Source organism: Dama dama, chromosome 29, assembly GCF_033118175.1.
Source record: "Dama dama isolate Ldn47 chromosome 29, ASM3311817v1, whole genome shotgun sequence".
Lineage (NCBI taxonomy): Eukaryota > Metazoa > Chordata > Mammalia > Artiodactyla > Cervidae > Dama > Dama dama.
Genome location: NC_083709.1, coordinates 31,938,225 through 31,956,481, shown reverse-complemented (window position 1 = coordinate 31,956,481; position 18,257 = coordinate 31,938,225). Strand labels below are relative to the sequence as shown.

Here is an 18,257-nt window from a genome sequence, read left to right as displayed (position 1 = left end):
TCAGTGGCAGAAATCAGTTCGGCAGTCTCTATAGGTATTGTTCTTTGTTTTCCAAAAATACAAAAATTGAGAAATTGTACCTTTACTTTGGGTTTCCCAGATGGTCCTAGTGGTAAAGAACCTGCCTGTCAATGCAGGAGACAAAAGAGACACAGGTTTGATCCCTGGGTCAGGAAGATCCCCTGGAGGAGGGCATGGTGACACATTGCAGTATTCTTGCCTGGAGAATGTCATGGACAGAGGAGCTTGAAGGGCTACAGTCCATAGGGTTGCAAAGAGTCAGATACAACTGAAGCAACTTAGCATGCACCGTTTTACTTTATTATTCTTTTTAAAAAAGTTATTTTTGTTTTTTTTTTTTGTTTGTTTGTTTTTTCTCGCTCTTCTTCTCTTGTATGGATCTAGTCATACTCAAATTTTCAACTGGGTTCATAATCTGCAGAAAAGTCTAACAAGATTGTGATGGACAGGACTTTCCTAGTGGTCCAGTGGTTAACAATTTGCCTGCCAAAGCAGGGGACATGGGTTTGATCTCTGGTCCAGGAAGATTCCACATGTCACAGAACAACAACTGAAGTCTGTGTGCCTAGAGGCTGTGTTCCACAACAAGAAAAGCTATCATAATGAGAAGTTCATGCAACCCAGTGAAGAGTAGACCCTGTTCTCCACAATGAGAGAAAGCCTACATGCAGCAATGAAGATCCAGCACAACCAAAAAAAAACAAAAAAGACTGTGATGGACAAAGGACACTCTGAGAACAGTGGCCTTCTGATGTTTATTGTAAGCAGTTTATGGATGTGATACTTGTTGTCTCCACCAGAGGGCGTTACAGTGGCAGATGGGATGGGACAACTGGATTGGGCACCTCCAAAACCATGTGGATAAGGATGCAGAGACTGGGAAACCAAGGATGGAATCCAGGTGGAGGAGGACACCTTATCTGTCTTCACAGAACTTCCCTAAGAACTGCCTTCCAGCCATGATTTCAGGACCTGGAAGCTATGAATGACAAAACCAGTGGGAAAAAAAATCAGGAAGCTAATCTTAAGAATTTGACTCAAGAAAGCCAGAAGCTAAGAATTAGGAGCTGAGTCACATGAGTGAGAATGTTCTAAGGTTGCCGGGGTTTACATAGTTCTTACCTCTTCTCAGGCTTTATTGTTTAACTCTCACCTGGATTCTGTGAGATATCACAGTATTCCTAGAATAATGACCTTGCAGTTCATATCAGTACAGACTGTCATATCTTCTTAGAAGTGCATGTATTTTTTGAGGACAAGCCATGATGTCCCTTTAATTATAAAAAGACACAATTTTAAAATGTTTTATCATAGATTATCCACCTAAAATTTTATATTACAAATATATACTTTATAATAAGCACAATATTTTATAACTGTAGCACACATATATATTATCAATAAAAATAAATATATTAGAGGTGTGAGCTCAACATTTTTTCCAGTCATGGTGGAAGGTGAAATGCAGAGCACCTGTATCTCCATACTCCTGGGGACTCCACTTAAAAACATGGGTTGACATTCTCTGCAATTCCACACATTTACTAAAAGTTGAATTTTGTTTGGGTCACAAGGAACAGCACAAGATTTATATACATACAATTTTTTGGACATGCTAAGTGTACCAAGGAGAGCTAGATTGTCTCATTGCCTGCCCACAGCACTGAATAAATGTAACAATCCCTTCCCCCAAGGTGGCAGTGGGCTGTTAGGAAAACTCAAGTGCCCCTGTTGGGGGAGTTTGTAATTTCCTCAGTTCTGTCTCGCTGCAGCAAAAATTTGAAGTGACGGATGCACCAGTGTTACAGCTCTGTGTTAAAGCTCAGTTTTATTTAGAAAGCAAAGGAAAATACATCCTGGAGGCATGAGGGTGGGTCTACCCAAAGAACACAAAGAGAAGAGAAGCCCCCTCTCCCCACCCCCTCAATTTTGGCTCCTCTTTTTATTTGTTTTTTCTCCTCCCCCTGAGCCTGCCCTATGTAAATTGGGCAGGAGGGTTATTTGTTTTATCTGAAGTTCTCACTCGGGTCCTTGGACCTTCCTTTGTTCTATTTTCTCAGGCTTTTATCTTCTTTGTCTTTTAGCCACTGCCAATTTGGAATCCTTTATCCTATTCTAACTACCCAACACCCCCAAGTCACCCCTTCTAGAACCTGGGTTCACAGGGAGCCCCTCCCCTGCTCACCCTGTGCCTCATTCCTAACACTCCTCTCATCCTCCTACATTATCTGCCTGGGTAACTAGCTAACCTATCACCAGGGCAAGTGCAGCAAGATCTCAGGTTCCCTTGAGTCTCAAGGTTCAAGTAGCATATAAATATTCAGTGCTGAGTCAAGGCCTTAATAGTGAAACAGGAGAGAAGGGGACAGGGCACAGCTCTTGAAAGAATGACATAGCCCAAGGATACAACATAAACCCATTAGAATCAAATGGGTCCAAGACAGCAGACAAGTCAACTCTGACTAGACCTTGATCCTCAATCAGCAAAGAAAATGACACTCCCACAGGTGCCATGACAGCGCCAAGGCACCATCAAAAGACCAAAAGCTGGGCAGTGGCCCAACTCCTAGAAATCTCCACCCCTTTCCCAAAATAGTTGGAATAATCCTCCCACTCAGTAGCCTATGAAATTACTCAGCCCATAAAAGCTAACCACACCACATTTTGAGGCCTCTAGATTCTCCCATCACAGAGTGATGGCCCACACTCTGTCTGTGGGGTGTGTTTCCTCTCCAAATAAATCCACTTCTTATCTATCACTTCGTCTCTCACTGGATTCTTTCTGTGATGAGACATCAAGAACCTGAGCTTCATTAGGTCCTGAAACCAGGTACCATGGGTTTTGGTTCAGTTCGAATCCTCTTCATGTGGGTTAGAGTCCCAAACTGGGTTTTGGTTGGGTTTGAGTCCCAGCCATGTGGGTTCAAGTCCTAATCTAAGGTAAACACTTTCAGTAGGACTTCACACAGGTTTAGCACCAACCACTTGCAAAGGGGCGGTATCCACTGGAAAGAAGGGACTCTTACAAACCACCTGGCCTCAATTACCACCTGTCATCTGTGAAACAGAAAAGAAAATAATGGTCCCCAACCTGTCTTGTGCTCAAAGCTGACTCTGCCTCTTACCAGCTGTGGCCCCAGAGCAATCCCCTCTCTTCTTCTTCTTTTTTTTAAATGTATAACTTGACATTTATTTGCAAACCAGTGTTATATAAATAAAATATACAAGAAGCTCTCCCCAAAATATGCTTTAGCTGCTGAAAAAGGACACATTTTTGAATGGACCTTCAATTAATCAAGTGTGAACAGTGTGGCCCACTGTGTATTTTCTCCACTTCTTTCTGTTTGCAATGGCATGTGTGGTGTGTGTGGGTATGGAGCATTCCAGCACACATATATCTGCCCTGAGGCCAAGTTCATTTATATAACACCAGAATTCAAGCACAGGTGACTATTCAAGTGGAAGAGAGAACATGTAATTTCAGGCAGGCAAAGTCAATGGGGATTTCAGTGATGGTAAGAATACCCCCTCTCCAACCTCTCAATATGTAGTTCTACATTCAAAAAATACCAGAAATGGCTATGTTGTTATTGTTCTTGTTTAGTCGCTAATTCGTGTCCGACTCTTTTGTGACCCTGGTCTGTAGCCCACCAGGCTCCCTTGTCCATGGGATTTCCCAGGCAAGGATACAGTAGTGGGTTGTCATTTCCTTCTCCATCCCCTCCCTTCTTGAGCCTCATGCCTCTCCACACCTCTCTAAGCTACAAGAAAGAGATAAAACAATACTGTGAAACCATCTGCAAAGTGCCATGCTTCACCCCCTCTAACTGATCTGCATTTGAACGCTCCCCATGGAGTCTATGTCCCGGTCAGATCCCAGCGGCCTGGGCCAGGTCCCTGGATGTCCTTAACTCTGCCCTAGGCTTTGCATATGGGGGAAGGGGGTGAGGTGACACTTCTAATCAGGCAGAAAGTGCTCTTCAATAACCTCCTGGGAGGAAATTTTCCCTGTTTTTATTACATTTAGAGAATATCAGTTAGCTCTTATACACATCCTTTGGAAAAGGATCTCTCCTGAGACCTTTCCTCTGGAAAGGATATTTATTGTTCTACCATATATACTTGTTTTTTCTATAGGAAAATGGTGTCACCTGTCTCTGCTATGTTCAGGGGGAAATAAGAGTATCCTATGAGTTCAGATTCAGGGAGAGGAAGGGATCCCTCCAGCCTTTATTGGAGAGCTGGCTTTGGCTTATAAAATGAGGCAACTGTTAGGCAGGGATGTTGACAATGGTGTTGCTGACACAGCACCATCCTGGTTTCCTTCGTTTGTATTTGTGAAGATAGCCCACTTTAAAAATTCATTAATTTTTCCATAATACTGTTGTTAGAAAAACAAGTAACCACTAAACAATCATTTGATGCTTGCAAAAGTGAGAAACTGTAACAAAGACCACAGCATATTATACGGACCAGTCAGCCCTTTCCTTTGTCCCCTCAGCATCCTGAACATTATGGAGTCGTGGTATGGAGTGGATCAGGTTATACCTGCCTCCTGGGGCAGATTCCCCACTGAGCATCTAGGAAATAGAGAAAATGAACTTTACACATCCCCAAAGAGGAACTCAAGATTTGGAAGTAGTAAGGCCCTGAGTTCAGAAGTGTGAGGGGAAAAAAAAAAAACACCTGTGACCATGGTGGGGCAGAGCTTCAATCTGCACCAAAGACAACACAGCCTCCCTGACGAAAACTGCAGTGCCGGGCACTCTACTCTGCTCCCAGCCTTAAGGAAACCATGCAGCTGATCAGGTGATGCTAAAGAACCCACCTGCCAGTGCAGGAGACATAAGAGGTATGGGTTTGACCCCTCAGTCAGGAAGATCCCCTGAAGAAGGAAATGCCAACCCACTTTGGTATTGCCTGGAAAATCTCATGGACAGTGAAGCCTGGCAGGCTATGGTCCATAGGGTCGAAAAGAGTCGGACACGACTCAAGCAACTTAAAACACACAGCTGATCACACCACATCGCCTCTCCTCTCCCCATGTGACCTGCTCTGAGCCAGTAGAAAACACAGGACCCTGGCTCTGTGGTTTAGTAAGTGGTGGTGACAGTGAAGGCAGGGATTGGAGCTCTCAGCAAGGCTGCTGTGGGCGATAGGTCACCTCCCTGCTCCATGCCGAAAGCGTTCATAGCTTACTACTTTTCTAGCTTTAGCTTTACCATAGCTACTTTTCTTTCCTACCTCTATCCCAGAGCAGTCGTAGAAAGCCCTGAGTGGGTGGTACAAGGGCACAAATGGGTGTAGACACCTCTCTCTGACTGCTGGGCACTGCAGACCCAGGGTCTAGTGGGGCTGCTGAAACAGGAGTCCTCTGCTCTTTCTCCTGCAGACAGGACGTAGCTAAAGGGAAGGGAGAGGGACTTCTGAGGTGCCCAGTGGTTAAGACTCCACCTGCCGATGCAGGGGACATGGGTTCCATCCCTGATCCAGAAAGTAGGATCCCACCTGCCTTGGGGCAACTAAGGCCGTGCACCATAACTACTGAAGCCCATGTGCCCAAGAGCCTGTTCTGTAACAAGAAAAGCCACCACAATGAGAAACCCATGCACCACAACTAGATAAAGACTGCACACAGCAATGAAGAGCCAAAGATAAATAAATAATTTAAAAAACAAGCAATTTAAAAAAAGAGAGAAATAAAGGGAAAGGAGAGCCCTAAAAGACCTCAGCAAAACTGGAGGGGAAGGGGAATAAAGCGTGCACACACTCTGGGAAGACATCTCCACATATCTTCAAATTAACATGCACGTTGCTCTCCAGTCATGAGAAGGGGACTGGATTCAAAGCCAGGGACCTGAAGATGGACCCATGAGTTGGGTCATCCCTCCTGCTGACCTCCAGGCGGCCAAGCTCTGAAGGGGTTCAGAAGCAGGAGAACTTCTCTCTTAAAAGTGGCTTTTTAAGATGTCAGAATGTTAGAAAAGTATCCACTGTGTAGTGGATGCAGAACTGAGTGAGAACTGGGTGGAGGATGGGAATGCTGCCATGCTTGGAGACTGAGATGGATGTGCTGAGGCCTAATAAAATGATACGTGCTACTTGAAGATCTACTATAGCTGCGATATTCATCTGTTTTGACAAAAACTTTGAACTCAAATAAACTCTCCCACTGGCTGGTGACCTTGCCCAAGGATTTAACGCCTCACTGAGACTGCACGTGGCCTGACTTGACAACATCAATGCAAGGCATAGGGGTCAAACAGCCATCAGTGATGGAAATGTTCACAGTGCAGCCACAGAGGGCCTGCAGAAAAATGAAGAGAGAATGAGGAAAGGGTTAGGGATTGAGTGGGTGGGAAGAAGGGAAACTAACAAAGTGGGAAAGAAGATCCCTTGGGTGGGGAGGAACAGGAGTATCCCTATAACTTATCACTAATCAAGACTGGCGTGCTGCAGTCCATGGGGTCGCAAAGAGTTGGACAGGACTGAGCGACTGAACTGAACTGAATCAAATTCTCCCACTCCCTGACTCCCTTCCCAACCATCTGGTTCTGGCGCCACCTGCTCGTGACTAACTAGGAACACTGACAAAGTGATGGGCTTGGCGCCATCCTGACAAGTGTGTGAGTGTAGCCTGGGGACAGATAGTGGAAGAGGGAAAGCTAGCCTTTGAGCACAATCAGGGATGTTCTGAGGCATCCCAAACTCCTTTTTGGCCTTCCTTACAGCCATTCTTTCTGATATCGTGCAGGATCGTGTACTCAATGCCAACACCTGGACGATCAGGGGTGAGGTGTCCTCTGTGGGCTTCCCAGGTGGCATTAGTGGTAAAGAACCCACCTGCCAATGCAGGAGACATAAGAGACCTGGGTTCATTTCACTATTCTTGCCTTGAGAATCCCATGGACAGAGGTGCCTGGCAGGCTACAGTCCATAGGGTTGCAGAGTCAGACATGACTGAAGCGACTTAGCACGCACTAGCTGGGATCGTTAGTTATATGCTTGATACAGTCATGGGAAATCTTCTCCAGGACACAGAAAGCACATGCACCACAGGTGGTTCTGCAATTTATCACAAGAGTGTGATTTTTCTGGGCTTACATTGGACCACTACTCAACCAACTGAAGCCAAGGTGACCAAAGATTCTAAAGACTCTCCACATCCCTCTCTAACAATACGACCTGGGTTAACACCATTGAAGGGCAGAGTGGCGTGATGGCTGAAAAAGAAGAGCCACAAAGAAGTGGAGTCACCTCAAAGGAGGAGTCCCCATGAAATTGAAAACAGAGCCACTGAGCTACCTGTGTTGCCATTTCCACCTGGAGGAGAGAGGAGGTCGGGGTCACTGTAACCACACCAGTCTCTTCAGCTGCCTTGGTGCCCATATCCAGGCCGAGAGAATCAGCCTTTATCGCCTACAGAGCAAGTATCATCACACAGAGCAAGTAAAGCCTGTGGAGAATTACTACCTGCTTTTTTATTATACAATTAATAACACTTCTCACTCATTCAAAAACAATCTGATTCTTCTAACTTGAAGTTCAGACAGGATGAGTAACCACACACGCAGAAGACCCAGGACTAGGGAACCTGGAGGAGGAGTGTCTCAGGGCAGTCACCTTCGTTTTGCTCCCATTGACGAAGACTACTCACCAGGAGAGGCAGTGGCTTGGAGTGCCCATGACTGGCCATGGGTCACATGACAAGTTACACCTGACTCACAGATCTTTGCTTTTCCTTAGGAGCTGGTCTACAATCTGAAGTCATACACTAATACAGCCTAGCATCCCACCCTCTGACCTCCACCTTCAATTTCTCCAAATTGTCTAAATTGCCCTCCAGCCACCAATTAGTCAAGGAATTACAGTCTGTGGGTCCTTAGTTTCTTCTTCTCCATCACCAGCCTCTGATCTGTTCTCTCTCTCCACGTAGATGTTATTGGCTGAAATGTGTACTCCATACAAATTTGTTTATTAAAATCTCAACCTCCAGTACCTAAGAATGCAATGGGATTTGGAGGTAAGGCCTTTAAAGAGGTGATTAAGTTAAAATGAGACCCTTAGGGTGGGGTCCTAATCTAATATGACTAGTATCTCCCCACCTTCCTCCCAACCCTGCTGGATCTTAGTTCCCCTACCAGGGATTGAACCCATGCCCCTTGAAGTGGACGTGCAGAGTCCTAACCACTGGGCCACCTGGTGTCTCACTGGTGTCCTCATAAAAGGAAGAGATACCAGGGATGGGCACACACAGAGAAAAGGCCGTGTGAGGACACAGCAAGAAGGCAGCCATCTGCAAGCCAAGGAGAGAGGCCTCTGGAGAAACCAAATCTGCCTACGCCTCAATCTTGGATTTCTAGCCTCCAGAACTTTGAGAAAATAATTCTCTGTTGTCTAAGCCACCCAGTCTGCGGCATTTTGTTATGGCAGCTCCTGGAAACTAACAGAGCGGACTTCCTGGTCCATCAGTTGAGCCACATTTTTCATGCCCTCCCGTCACTCTTGTGTCATCACTCCTGTCTGGCAGAAGTCAAACCCTCGGCCTCTTCCACACCTGACCTCAGGTACGTGGTGGAGACCTATTAGATAAAATCACACAAGCGAATATATCGTACTACCGTAGTCCTATGGTCTACGACTAATGGGCCTCTCCAGTACTACATGGAATTCATAATTTCATTCACCCTCTATCTTTGGTAAGTTTCTTCTGTGTGCACTGAAGGCTTCCCAGGTGGTTTAGTGGTGAAGAATTCACCTGCCAATGCAGAAGATGCGGGTTCCATCCCCGGTTTGGGAAGACCCCCTGGAGAAGCAACATACTCCAGTACTCTTGCCTGCAAAATCCCGTCGAGAGAGGAGCCTGGTGGGCTACAGTCCACGGGGTCACAGAGAGTGAGGCACACACACAAAGGTGCACCTAGGATACATAAGTGAACAAAGTCATAAAGCTCCCTGGTTTCTTGGAGCTTATATCACTGGTTCCACCATCAACTCTCTTATTCTTCACAAATGATTTCAAACATTCTCCTCTTTGACAAACTTCCGTCCCCTCAGCCTCAGATGTGCTGGATGCCACTTCATAAAGGAAGTAAAAGCCACTAGAAGAGAACTTTTTTGTCACCAAAGGATAAAACATTTTCCACCTTTCTTCTTCCTCCTTCCTGTTAGAGTGATAAAAGTTTCCCAGACGGTAGTCCTTCTTTGAGTTTTCCAGCTGGGAAAGGTGCTTTTATTGCCCCAGGCATGTACATTTCAGTCTATGTTGTGACTTCTGGCTGACTTCTCTATTTTCTTCCAGAACAGGCATCATGGCTCTATTACTAGTCTCAGGTGCTTAGGATTTTCTTGGTACTCAAAAGCCATTTGGGAAATGAATGAGGAATGAGGGGGCTGGCTGGAGAGAGGGCCCCCACAGCATGTCCTGGGACAGAGCCCCCAGAAAGGACCAGACTCTGAGGGATGCTCCCGCAGGCTGTCTAGCAGAGGCCACCACAGCTTTCTCCTCAGGAACTGTGCTCTGCCTCTGTGGCTTCTGGAAGACAAGTGCTGGAGACTCAGCCTTATAGACGAGGCTCGGGCACAGCTTTCTGGACTCGGGGGGAAGCCTGCGGTGCCCCCATCAGAGGGCTGCTGCTCTCAGTTCCTCTCCCAGGGTTCTGCAGCCAGGGCTCAGCTCCGTGGCCTCTGAAGCCACTCCACCCAGGGGAAGCCGTGGAACCTCAGCACCCCTGTGCTCAGCCTCAGCCTCAAGCAGCCTTCTTTAAAGGGCTGCTTGTGGTCTGGGCCTGCTGGAGCAGGCACCTCCCTTCTCTGCTGCAGGTCCACGGAGATAACCATGGTAATGATATTTAACACAGAAAACTGCATATAACCCCCAAATCTCATCTACAAACTGGAGAATATTCATATATCCTAATAATATAGTTGTGAGGAACAGAATAAATAGGCAAGCACTTTAGACAAATTTAAGGCCTGGCCTGGTTAGAGTTGCCACATAGACTTGGCAAATAACACTGTCCAGAGCCCACCCAGCCCATGCCCCCGAGTCCTAGAGCCATGGCAATATCAAGACTGGCCCAGGGAGACCTCAACAAGGCCCCTAGCCACTAAAGTTGAGGGGTTGGCATCTCAAACTGTCTCTAGAGGATCAATATTCTTTTTGGGTATGCTTTTATATAATTATACCAAAGGTATCACTGTACAGTTAATTTCTATATATTTATCATGGAAATCTTTCCAGGGAAGTTCACCTAGATTGTCCTAATTTTGTGTTTGGGGTGTGATATACTTGATGTTTTTTTCAGATGTTTTAAAACTTAAGGATCAGAGAAGTTAGCATGTCCCAAATGGGGGCTCCTGGACAAAGGGATGTCTGCAGGCATGTGAAGGAGCAGTGCCCAGGCTCCGATGCTAAGACTGTGTCTAGCACAGAGGAGAAATCACACAGCATGCTTGAAGCTCTTTCTGGAGCCCCTAAATCTTAGCAAGTTGTTTGGCAGATCAAAACTACTTTGTGAAAAGTATAAATAAATGATACAAATAATCTCAATGTTCATTTCACTAATTTCAAACTACCTCTGGTGACAGTATAGGCAAAACAATGTTATAAAGACAAAGATAACTTATAAGGAAAAAAATACAGTAAGGGATGGGAGAAGGGGATGTTTCCAGATTTTCAGACATAATTTTCACAATGCTTCACGTCAAAAATTCTTCCCAGTGTTGGGATTAGGGTTAGGCAAGTTAGAAAGTTGCCTCAAATGCAGAGAGGGGGTGACAAGTGACTTAGTAATGTGGGGAAAATGTAAATTACTGCAATATTTTAAAAAAGTAAAATTAATGGTAAAAAGTCTTGATGAACAATATATAAAAATTATACAAGACAAGATCTGGCCCCACAACTTAAAAAGTCTAAGAGGTGTACAAGTTGGGGGGGCTGGGAGGGGCTTGTGGCACAAAGTTAAACTGTGACAAATTTCATGCATTCTTTATATTACTCACCGAAGAAACCTAAATGTACTTGCTTGTTAAATATCTGGACACTTCTCACATAACATTGGTAAAAAGTGGTGTGATGTGTTTACCTGAGATACTGAAGCTTTTATAATGAAAAGTTTTGGTCACTTTTCATTCTCGATACATAGAGAAGAACTTGATGAAAATTTTGATCCTGTCAAAAGAGAAAGAGCCCCATAAAGATGTGGCAACAGGATGGTTATCACTGTTGTCAAAGAAAGCTATCAAAACATTGGACTGCCATAGAATTGTAATTTCAACTAGCGGACAAGAAAAATATGTCCTATAATTTGGAAATGCATCATGGATGAGATGGAGAAAAGAATTAATATGAATCAGAAATTCATATGCTGTCTCTCCAAAACTTTCAGCAAGCTAAAATTAAATTAATTCTCTCCATTGAAAATGAGATAAGCAAAGAAGTAATTCTGACAAAATTATTGTTCAATTTGTCTTCAAAATATCAGTAAATTATAAAAAATTCTGGTTTTGGTATAAATAAAATGTTTAAAGTTAAAATAATCTGAATTTTAATACACCCACGTTTCAATACTTTTTAACTACTATAAGGCTGTTGAAGGATTCTTTATGAGTTACCAGGGAAGCCTGAAAGTGAAAGTGTTAGTCTCTCAGTCCTGTCCAACTGTTTGTGACCCCGTGGACCGCAGCCCACCAGACTCCTCTGTCCATGGCATTGTCCAGTCAAGAATACTGGAGCGGGTAGCCATTCCCTCCTCCAGGGAACTTTCCAACCCAGAGATAGAACCCGGGTATTCTGCATTGCAGGCAGACTCTTAACCGCTGAGCCACCAGGGAAGCCAAATTAATCATTATTTCAGTTCAGTCGCTCAGCCGTGTCTGACTCTTTGTGACCCCATGAACCGCAGCACGCCAGGCCTCTGTCCATCACCAACTCCCGGAGTCCACCCAAACCCATGTCCATCGAGTCGATGATGCCATCCAACCATCTCATCCTCTGTCGTCCCCTTCTCCTCCTACCCTCCATCTTTCCCAGCATCAGGGTCTTTTCCAATGAGTCAGCTCTTCGCATCAGGTGACCAAAGTATTGGAGTTTCAGCTTCAACATCAGTCCTTCCAATGAACACCTAGCACTGATCTCCTTGCAGTCCAAGGGACTCTCAAGCGTCTTCTCCAACGCCACAGTTCAAAAGCATCAATTCTTCGGCGCTCAGCTTTCTTTATAGTCCAACTCTCACATCCGTAAAATTTAATAAAATCATTGTAATAATCTTCGTCTCCGGATTGGAGATGCCTTTCCCCCTTCCCCCGGAAATAATCCTGAATCTGAAAACACATCACAACATGCTCTGATTTCCAGCGGTCAATCACAGCTTAAAAGGGCACCGGTGTCAACCGCTCTGGCCAAAATCTCCTCCCAGGAAAGGGAGGGTGGACGCAGAGGCAGGTGCAGAAAATGCGAGGCTCTGAGCGAAGCCGCGGCAAGGTTCCCCTGGGCAGTCGTGTTGGAAAAGGAAGTTTACTCACGGCTCCCGCGTTCCCACGCGCTCCCTGAACCCCGGCGGCGCCTCGCCCGGGCTCCCGGGATCTCCCGGTGGATCCAGCGCTCGAGTTCGCGGCGCTGGAGGCGGGTCGCGCTGGGCGGGCGGTGTGGTCAGCGCGCTATGGCGAGTTCGGGCGCCCCCTCCCGGCCGCTGGGGCGCAGCGAGGGCAGCTTGGAGAGCCTTGAGTTGTATGCCTGAGACTCAGTCTCACTAAAGCGCTGAGTTTGGGGACTCCTGGTCTCTCAGAGGATGGCAATGGTAATCACCATTCTCCAGGACTGGAGAACATCATTCTTGTTGTCATCAGTGAAGGAGCTGGCAGGCCCCCGCCCTCCCCCCCGGGGCGGAGGGTAGTTGATTATGCTGCATATTTATCCAGCTGCTCTGAGGACCTTCCTGCAAATGAGATGCTTAATTAGGCCAGAATTGTCATTTTCAGCACTTTTCTCATTTTAGTTTCCACCTAAAAACTTTCCCTGTCTATTTCCGGCATCAGAGAATGTCACAGCTTTGATGCTTCTTTTGTGTAATTACACTGGAAATGAAATACACTCATGGAAAAGTCTCAGTCCAATAGGATGTATTCATCTAAATGAGTCACCTCAGGTTGAAATAAAACACAAAGCTCAATCTAACTCTGTTCTTTAAGTCTAATAAGAAAACTTAAGAGGTGTGACCCAATACTCTATTTTGACAGTTTTTAAACTGCACCAAAATATATCTAGCCACAACTCTCTGTATTTCCTTTTTAAGATCTAATACATAAGGTTTGAATTCTCCCACAATGATTTACAGGACCATAGCTCTCATTTTCTGATGGTCTACAGTTAATAGTAGCATAATATTGAACATGGATTAATTCATACAGTTCTCTTCATTCTGTCACCAAAGTGTGCTGACTGCATAAATAGTGACAATGTGCTTGGTGATGTGGATTCCAGGACAGTCAGGCAGGGATGGTGGCTGCCCTCCTGGGAGCAGGGGCGAGGACCTCGGAGGCAGGATGAGAGGAAGGAGGCAGCAGGAGGTCAGAGCAGCTGAGGGCCTGTACTCAGAGCTGAGGAAGAGGAGGGACTGGGAGCAGCAGAAAGCTCTACTTCCAGACAGTCTGGGGCTCCTGAGTGTAACTGACACCAGAATTTGATTTCCCTTCTAAAAAACCAAGACAACTTCAGTTGTGGTCACAGAGGATATCATGTTCATCAAATATAAAGTTTGCAAATTACAGGCTGAGAATCTGAGCTTAATGAATGATAGTAGCCTTTCCTATCAATATAACCAATAGTAATGTCTTTAGTCCATTCTCAGTTCAACCAGGAGAAGCTTTGACTGTAAGGCCCTTAACACTGTCAGGGGTCTGTATGTTGAGGCCCCCAGTGCAAACTCTAGGAGAGGGGGCTGCCCATAGGATTGTGAAGAAGCAGAGCACAAGATTCCAGTCTTAGAGAAGTGCCTGGAACATTCTGGAAAAAAAAAATCTTACAGCACTTGAATCCTTTTGCAGAGAACCAGCACCTCAGAAAATTGTCCAAAAAACCAAACCAAACCAAAACAAAAACATGGCTGCTCTGTGAAAAATACAAATGAGATAAACTGTCCCTTACCTCATCCTCAGTTAGTCTCAGACCACCTCTGGTAAGATTATTTTAAGACAAAGATTTTTTTAAGGGTTAAAGAGACCAGGAAATCAGTTATACAACGAGATAGGGGAGAGGATGGCAAGAAATGGGACATTCCTATACTTTCATCCAGGGAAGATGGCAACAGTACTTCTAAAGCTATTTCTTGGGTTAGTATTGGGGTAAAATAAGAAAGGACTTTTCTTAAGTATGAAATGTAAAAGGCACCAAATCTAAGATGTCAAGATAGATAATATTGTAATTCAATGTTAAAAAAAAGAAAATGCCAAAAACACACACTGAACGAAACATCAAAATTTTAAATAAAGACAAGAAATGACTCTGCATTTGCAGGGTCATGTCTTACAAGGGACGGTTTCACGTCAATGAACTCTGGGAAATTTACGTTGAGTCTATAAAATTCTTACCAAAGAAAAGGAAAAGATGGACCGGGTAAACTTCCTCAATGCTTCGTACAAGACATTGCCTCTTTTTCCTTCCCTGCTTCCTCCCTCCCTCTCTCCCTTCCATTCTTCTTTCCTTTCTTTTTGGCTGCACAGCACTGCATGTGGGATCTTAGCTCCCTAACCAGGGATCAAACTGGCACCTTCTGCACTGAAAACTCAGTCTTAATCCTTGGACCACCAGGGATATTTCCACTAACTCTTCTTTCCATACAACACTCAGGTGGGGTCCTGGCAGTAGTGTTTCAGAAACCCAGGTTAAAAAAAAATTAAGACTGTTACAGAGTCACAAAAAATTGTCAAGCAAGAACAGAAATGATCTTGAATATATGAATGAGTTTGCTTCCACTACAGCAAAGAAAGCAAAATTAAATTCTTGTTGTAATATAAAGAACTGTAGTTTAAATAGAATTTAATAAAATGCTGTTTAATACTCATATGCATTTTAATACCATATAGCAAATAGTTAAATATTTTCATTAAAATATTTCAAAGTATAAACATTTTAAACAGGTTAAATATGATCAATATTAATTGTATTTAAATATTAATAAATTCATACATATAAAAATACAGTGCTATGAGTGTTTTAATATTCCTACTTCTCAGTTAATTAATGCTTACTCCCCCACTTCAAGGCCGATACCTTAAAAGACACCCTGAAAGTCCCAGAGCATCTCCAGGGGGGCACAGCTCCCCCGTCCTCGGCCGGGGTGGGGACCGCGCTCCGATTCACCCCCAGGAAGTCCCCAACACCGTCCAGTCGTCCCATCGCCGCGGCCAAGTTCGCTCTTCCCTGAGCTGTCCTTTCATCGCGTCAGAAACGAGCCCGAATCTGTAAAATAGGCCCCAGCTCGCTCTGATTCTCTTTCTCAAACCCCTTGGTAAACGTATTTTCTTTGTAAAGACATGCCAAGCCGCTCAGTTCTGTCCGACTTTTTGAGACCTCCATGGATTGTAGCCCACCAGGCTCCTCTGTCCATGGGATTCTCCAGGCAAGAATACTGGAGTGGGTGCTATTTCCTGCTCCAGGGGACCTTCCCAACCCAGGGGTCGAACCCAGGTCTCCCTCATGGCGGGCGAATTCTTTACCGTCTGAGTCACCATGAAAGACCTTTGTAAAAATGGCCTCGCTCAAGTTTCTGGGCGAAAAGAAAGCACCAAACTCAGGGGAAAGCAGAAAACGCAAGGTTCCGGGCTTGCCACCACACGAAAATGTCTCTGGCGAGGGCTCGGAAATGAAAGTTTCTTCGTGCACTATTAAAGCCGCACCAACTTGGTCTCTGAGCAGCGACGGTTTCCTCTCTGGCTGCCAAACCCGCTGAAACGAAGTCTCAGAACTCGCAAAGAGTCTAAGAAAACCGATAAAAAGACATCCTGAGCCTTCCTGCGGACTGCTAGAAAACCGCGCTGTGACAGGACTGGGCGGAGAAACCTTTCGCTCATTGATTAGTGGTGCCGCGCGCCCCCTAGTGGCCCTCCAGTGAATCACGGAAACTCTCTATGGCCAAGACCTATCTGCTAGTGGCAGGAGTCATGCTCTGCTCCATCCCTGCTTGTTCTCTTGACAACAAAGAAATCTCCAGACATTTGAGACAGATGAAAACGATCCCCTCTCAGTCATGCCTAGAGCACAGACACGACTTCAAGTTTCCTTGGAGAAGAGAGAATATCACCTCAATCCAGATGACTCAAGGCACCTGTTATCACCAACTGATGCTCCAGCAGATCTTCAACCTCTTCACCACGGAGAGCAGCTGGGGTGCTTGGAACAGCGCCCTCCTGGACAAACTACTCTCCAGCCTGTGTCAGAGCCTGGAAAAGCTGGGAGAAGTGACTCTGGATTGTCCCGATTTGGCAATTGCTGTCCGGAAGTATTTCCAAGGAATCCATCTCTACTTGAAGGGAAAGGCATACAGCTCCTGTGCCTGGGAGGTTGCCAGGGTGGAAATTGAAAAGTGCCTTTCCCTCATGTAAGAATCCTCAAGAAAAGTCAACAGATAAAATGAAAATTATACTTGTGTCAACTCTCTACTCAATCAGATTGTTGTTTTCTCAACTCTCCAAAGTGAGCTGGACTTCTGTTTGCTTACAAGCTGAAAAATAACTGAAATAAAAATCGTAGTTTTACAAAAAATAGAAAAACAAAGTCTCTTTTCTTAAATAAACAATTTTATAACACAATGTAAAAGATCTTTATGTATTTGGGGGTATTTACTATCTTCAACATCTGAAGTTTACTTTTTTATGGGAGTTTTTAGGAGAATATGTTGTTATTAAAGGTATTTCTCAGTTAACCTAATGTTTAACCTCTGTAACAGGTAAACAGAAAAATGTCAGGAATTTTATTCTAATGGACACTTTCCTTTCCTTCTTTGAAGAGCACAATGCAGGCCTTCTTGATCAGGTGAATCTTCTAGTTTGCTCTTCTCCAGAAAGTGAGTCAGGGAAATGGGTCCCCTTGTTTTTCAATTTTTCCATTATTAACATGTGACTTCAATTTTATCTGTAGTACTTGAGTCTATTCTCCTTGAAGGCAAAGGGAAAAGATTAGTGGATCACATGAGATGTTTCCAAGGGCCAGGACTACACGGGGGTAGTAGCACTTCTGCTCACATTACCCGGCCCGGACTTATCCCCATTGGAGTCTCATTGCAAGGAAGTTTGGAAATAATTGGATGATTAGGACAAAAGGAGACAAGTTCAGTGCACAAGACCATTTTTTCATTTTTTCACTATTTGTCCTAATGGAGCTCTGGGTGGGTGTGCAAGGGGAAAACCAATATCTTGCTTGCACACACTCTGATTTAAACTCTTATTTCATAGTTTCAGCTTGGGGAAGATGACAGAGATGTCACTCGGAGTTCAGAGCATCATAGACTATTTGAAAGAAGCACTCAGATTGACTCCAAAAGGCATAGGCTAATGAGGAAAACATCTACAAGTGTAGACAATGTGTTTCCTTACTACCTGAGGGAGGCAAGGAAAGAATGATCAGGCGGCTCCTTGCAAGAACTTGAGAATCACTGAACTAAAAGTGGACAGTGAGTCTTCCACTCACCATACATTCCAAATATTGAAAATGCAAACTTTAATAAAATATTTCTGCAGATGATCTTTAAAAAGTATCTCACACAATATTTCATCATATCTTCCCTTGTAGAAGCATGAAGAATCTTTAAATTATTGTGTTCTCACATCACACACACACACACATATATATATATATATATATATATAATAGATATTGGATTATTGTTTCTCCTATCATTATCATCCTTGTGAATTGATGTTACTTGAATATTGATTGAGCTCAAGAAATGTTTCGGCCCAGACTAGATGTCTAGGAAACAGAGTTCAGTAATATAATTTCTTTCCCTTCAGAAATTTTACAGACTCCAGAGGTATTCTGAGGATAAAACAGGGCATGTAATATCTTCCTATTCAAGCTTCTTCAACAAAATAGCATAGACTGGGTAGTTTGCAAAGACCAGAAATGTATTGCTCAAAGGTAGTTCTCAAGTCTGGATATCTGAGAACTGTGTGTCAGTTTGGTCCAGTTGTGGTGAGAGCCTGCTTCAGGTCTCACACTGCAGAGTTCTCCTTGTATC

The 18,257-nt window shown here is 44.5% G+C and overlaps 1 protein-coding gene across 1 annotated transcript; it reads left to right on the top strand.

Moving 5' to 3' along the window:
- The first annotated feature begins 16,149 nt into the window (after positions 1 to 16,149).
- LOC133048921 (interferon omega-1-like) lies at positions 16,150 to 16,623 on the top strand. Its single transcript, XM_061132861.1, has one exon. It carries the CDS (start codon positions 16,150 to 16,152, stop codon positions 16,621 to 16,623), a length of 474 nt encoding a protein of 157 aa, XP_060988844.1.
- The last annotated feature ends 1,634 nt before the right edge of the window (positions 16,624 to 18,257 follow it).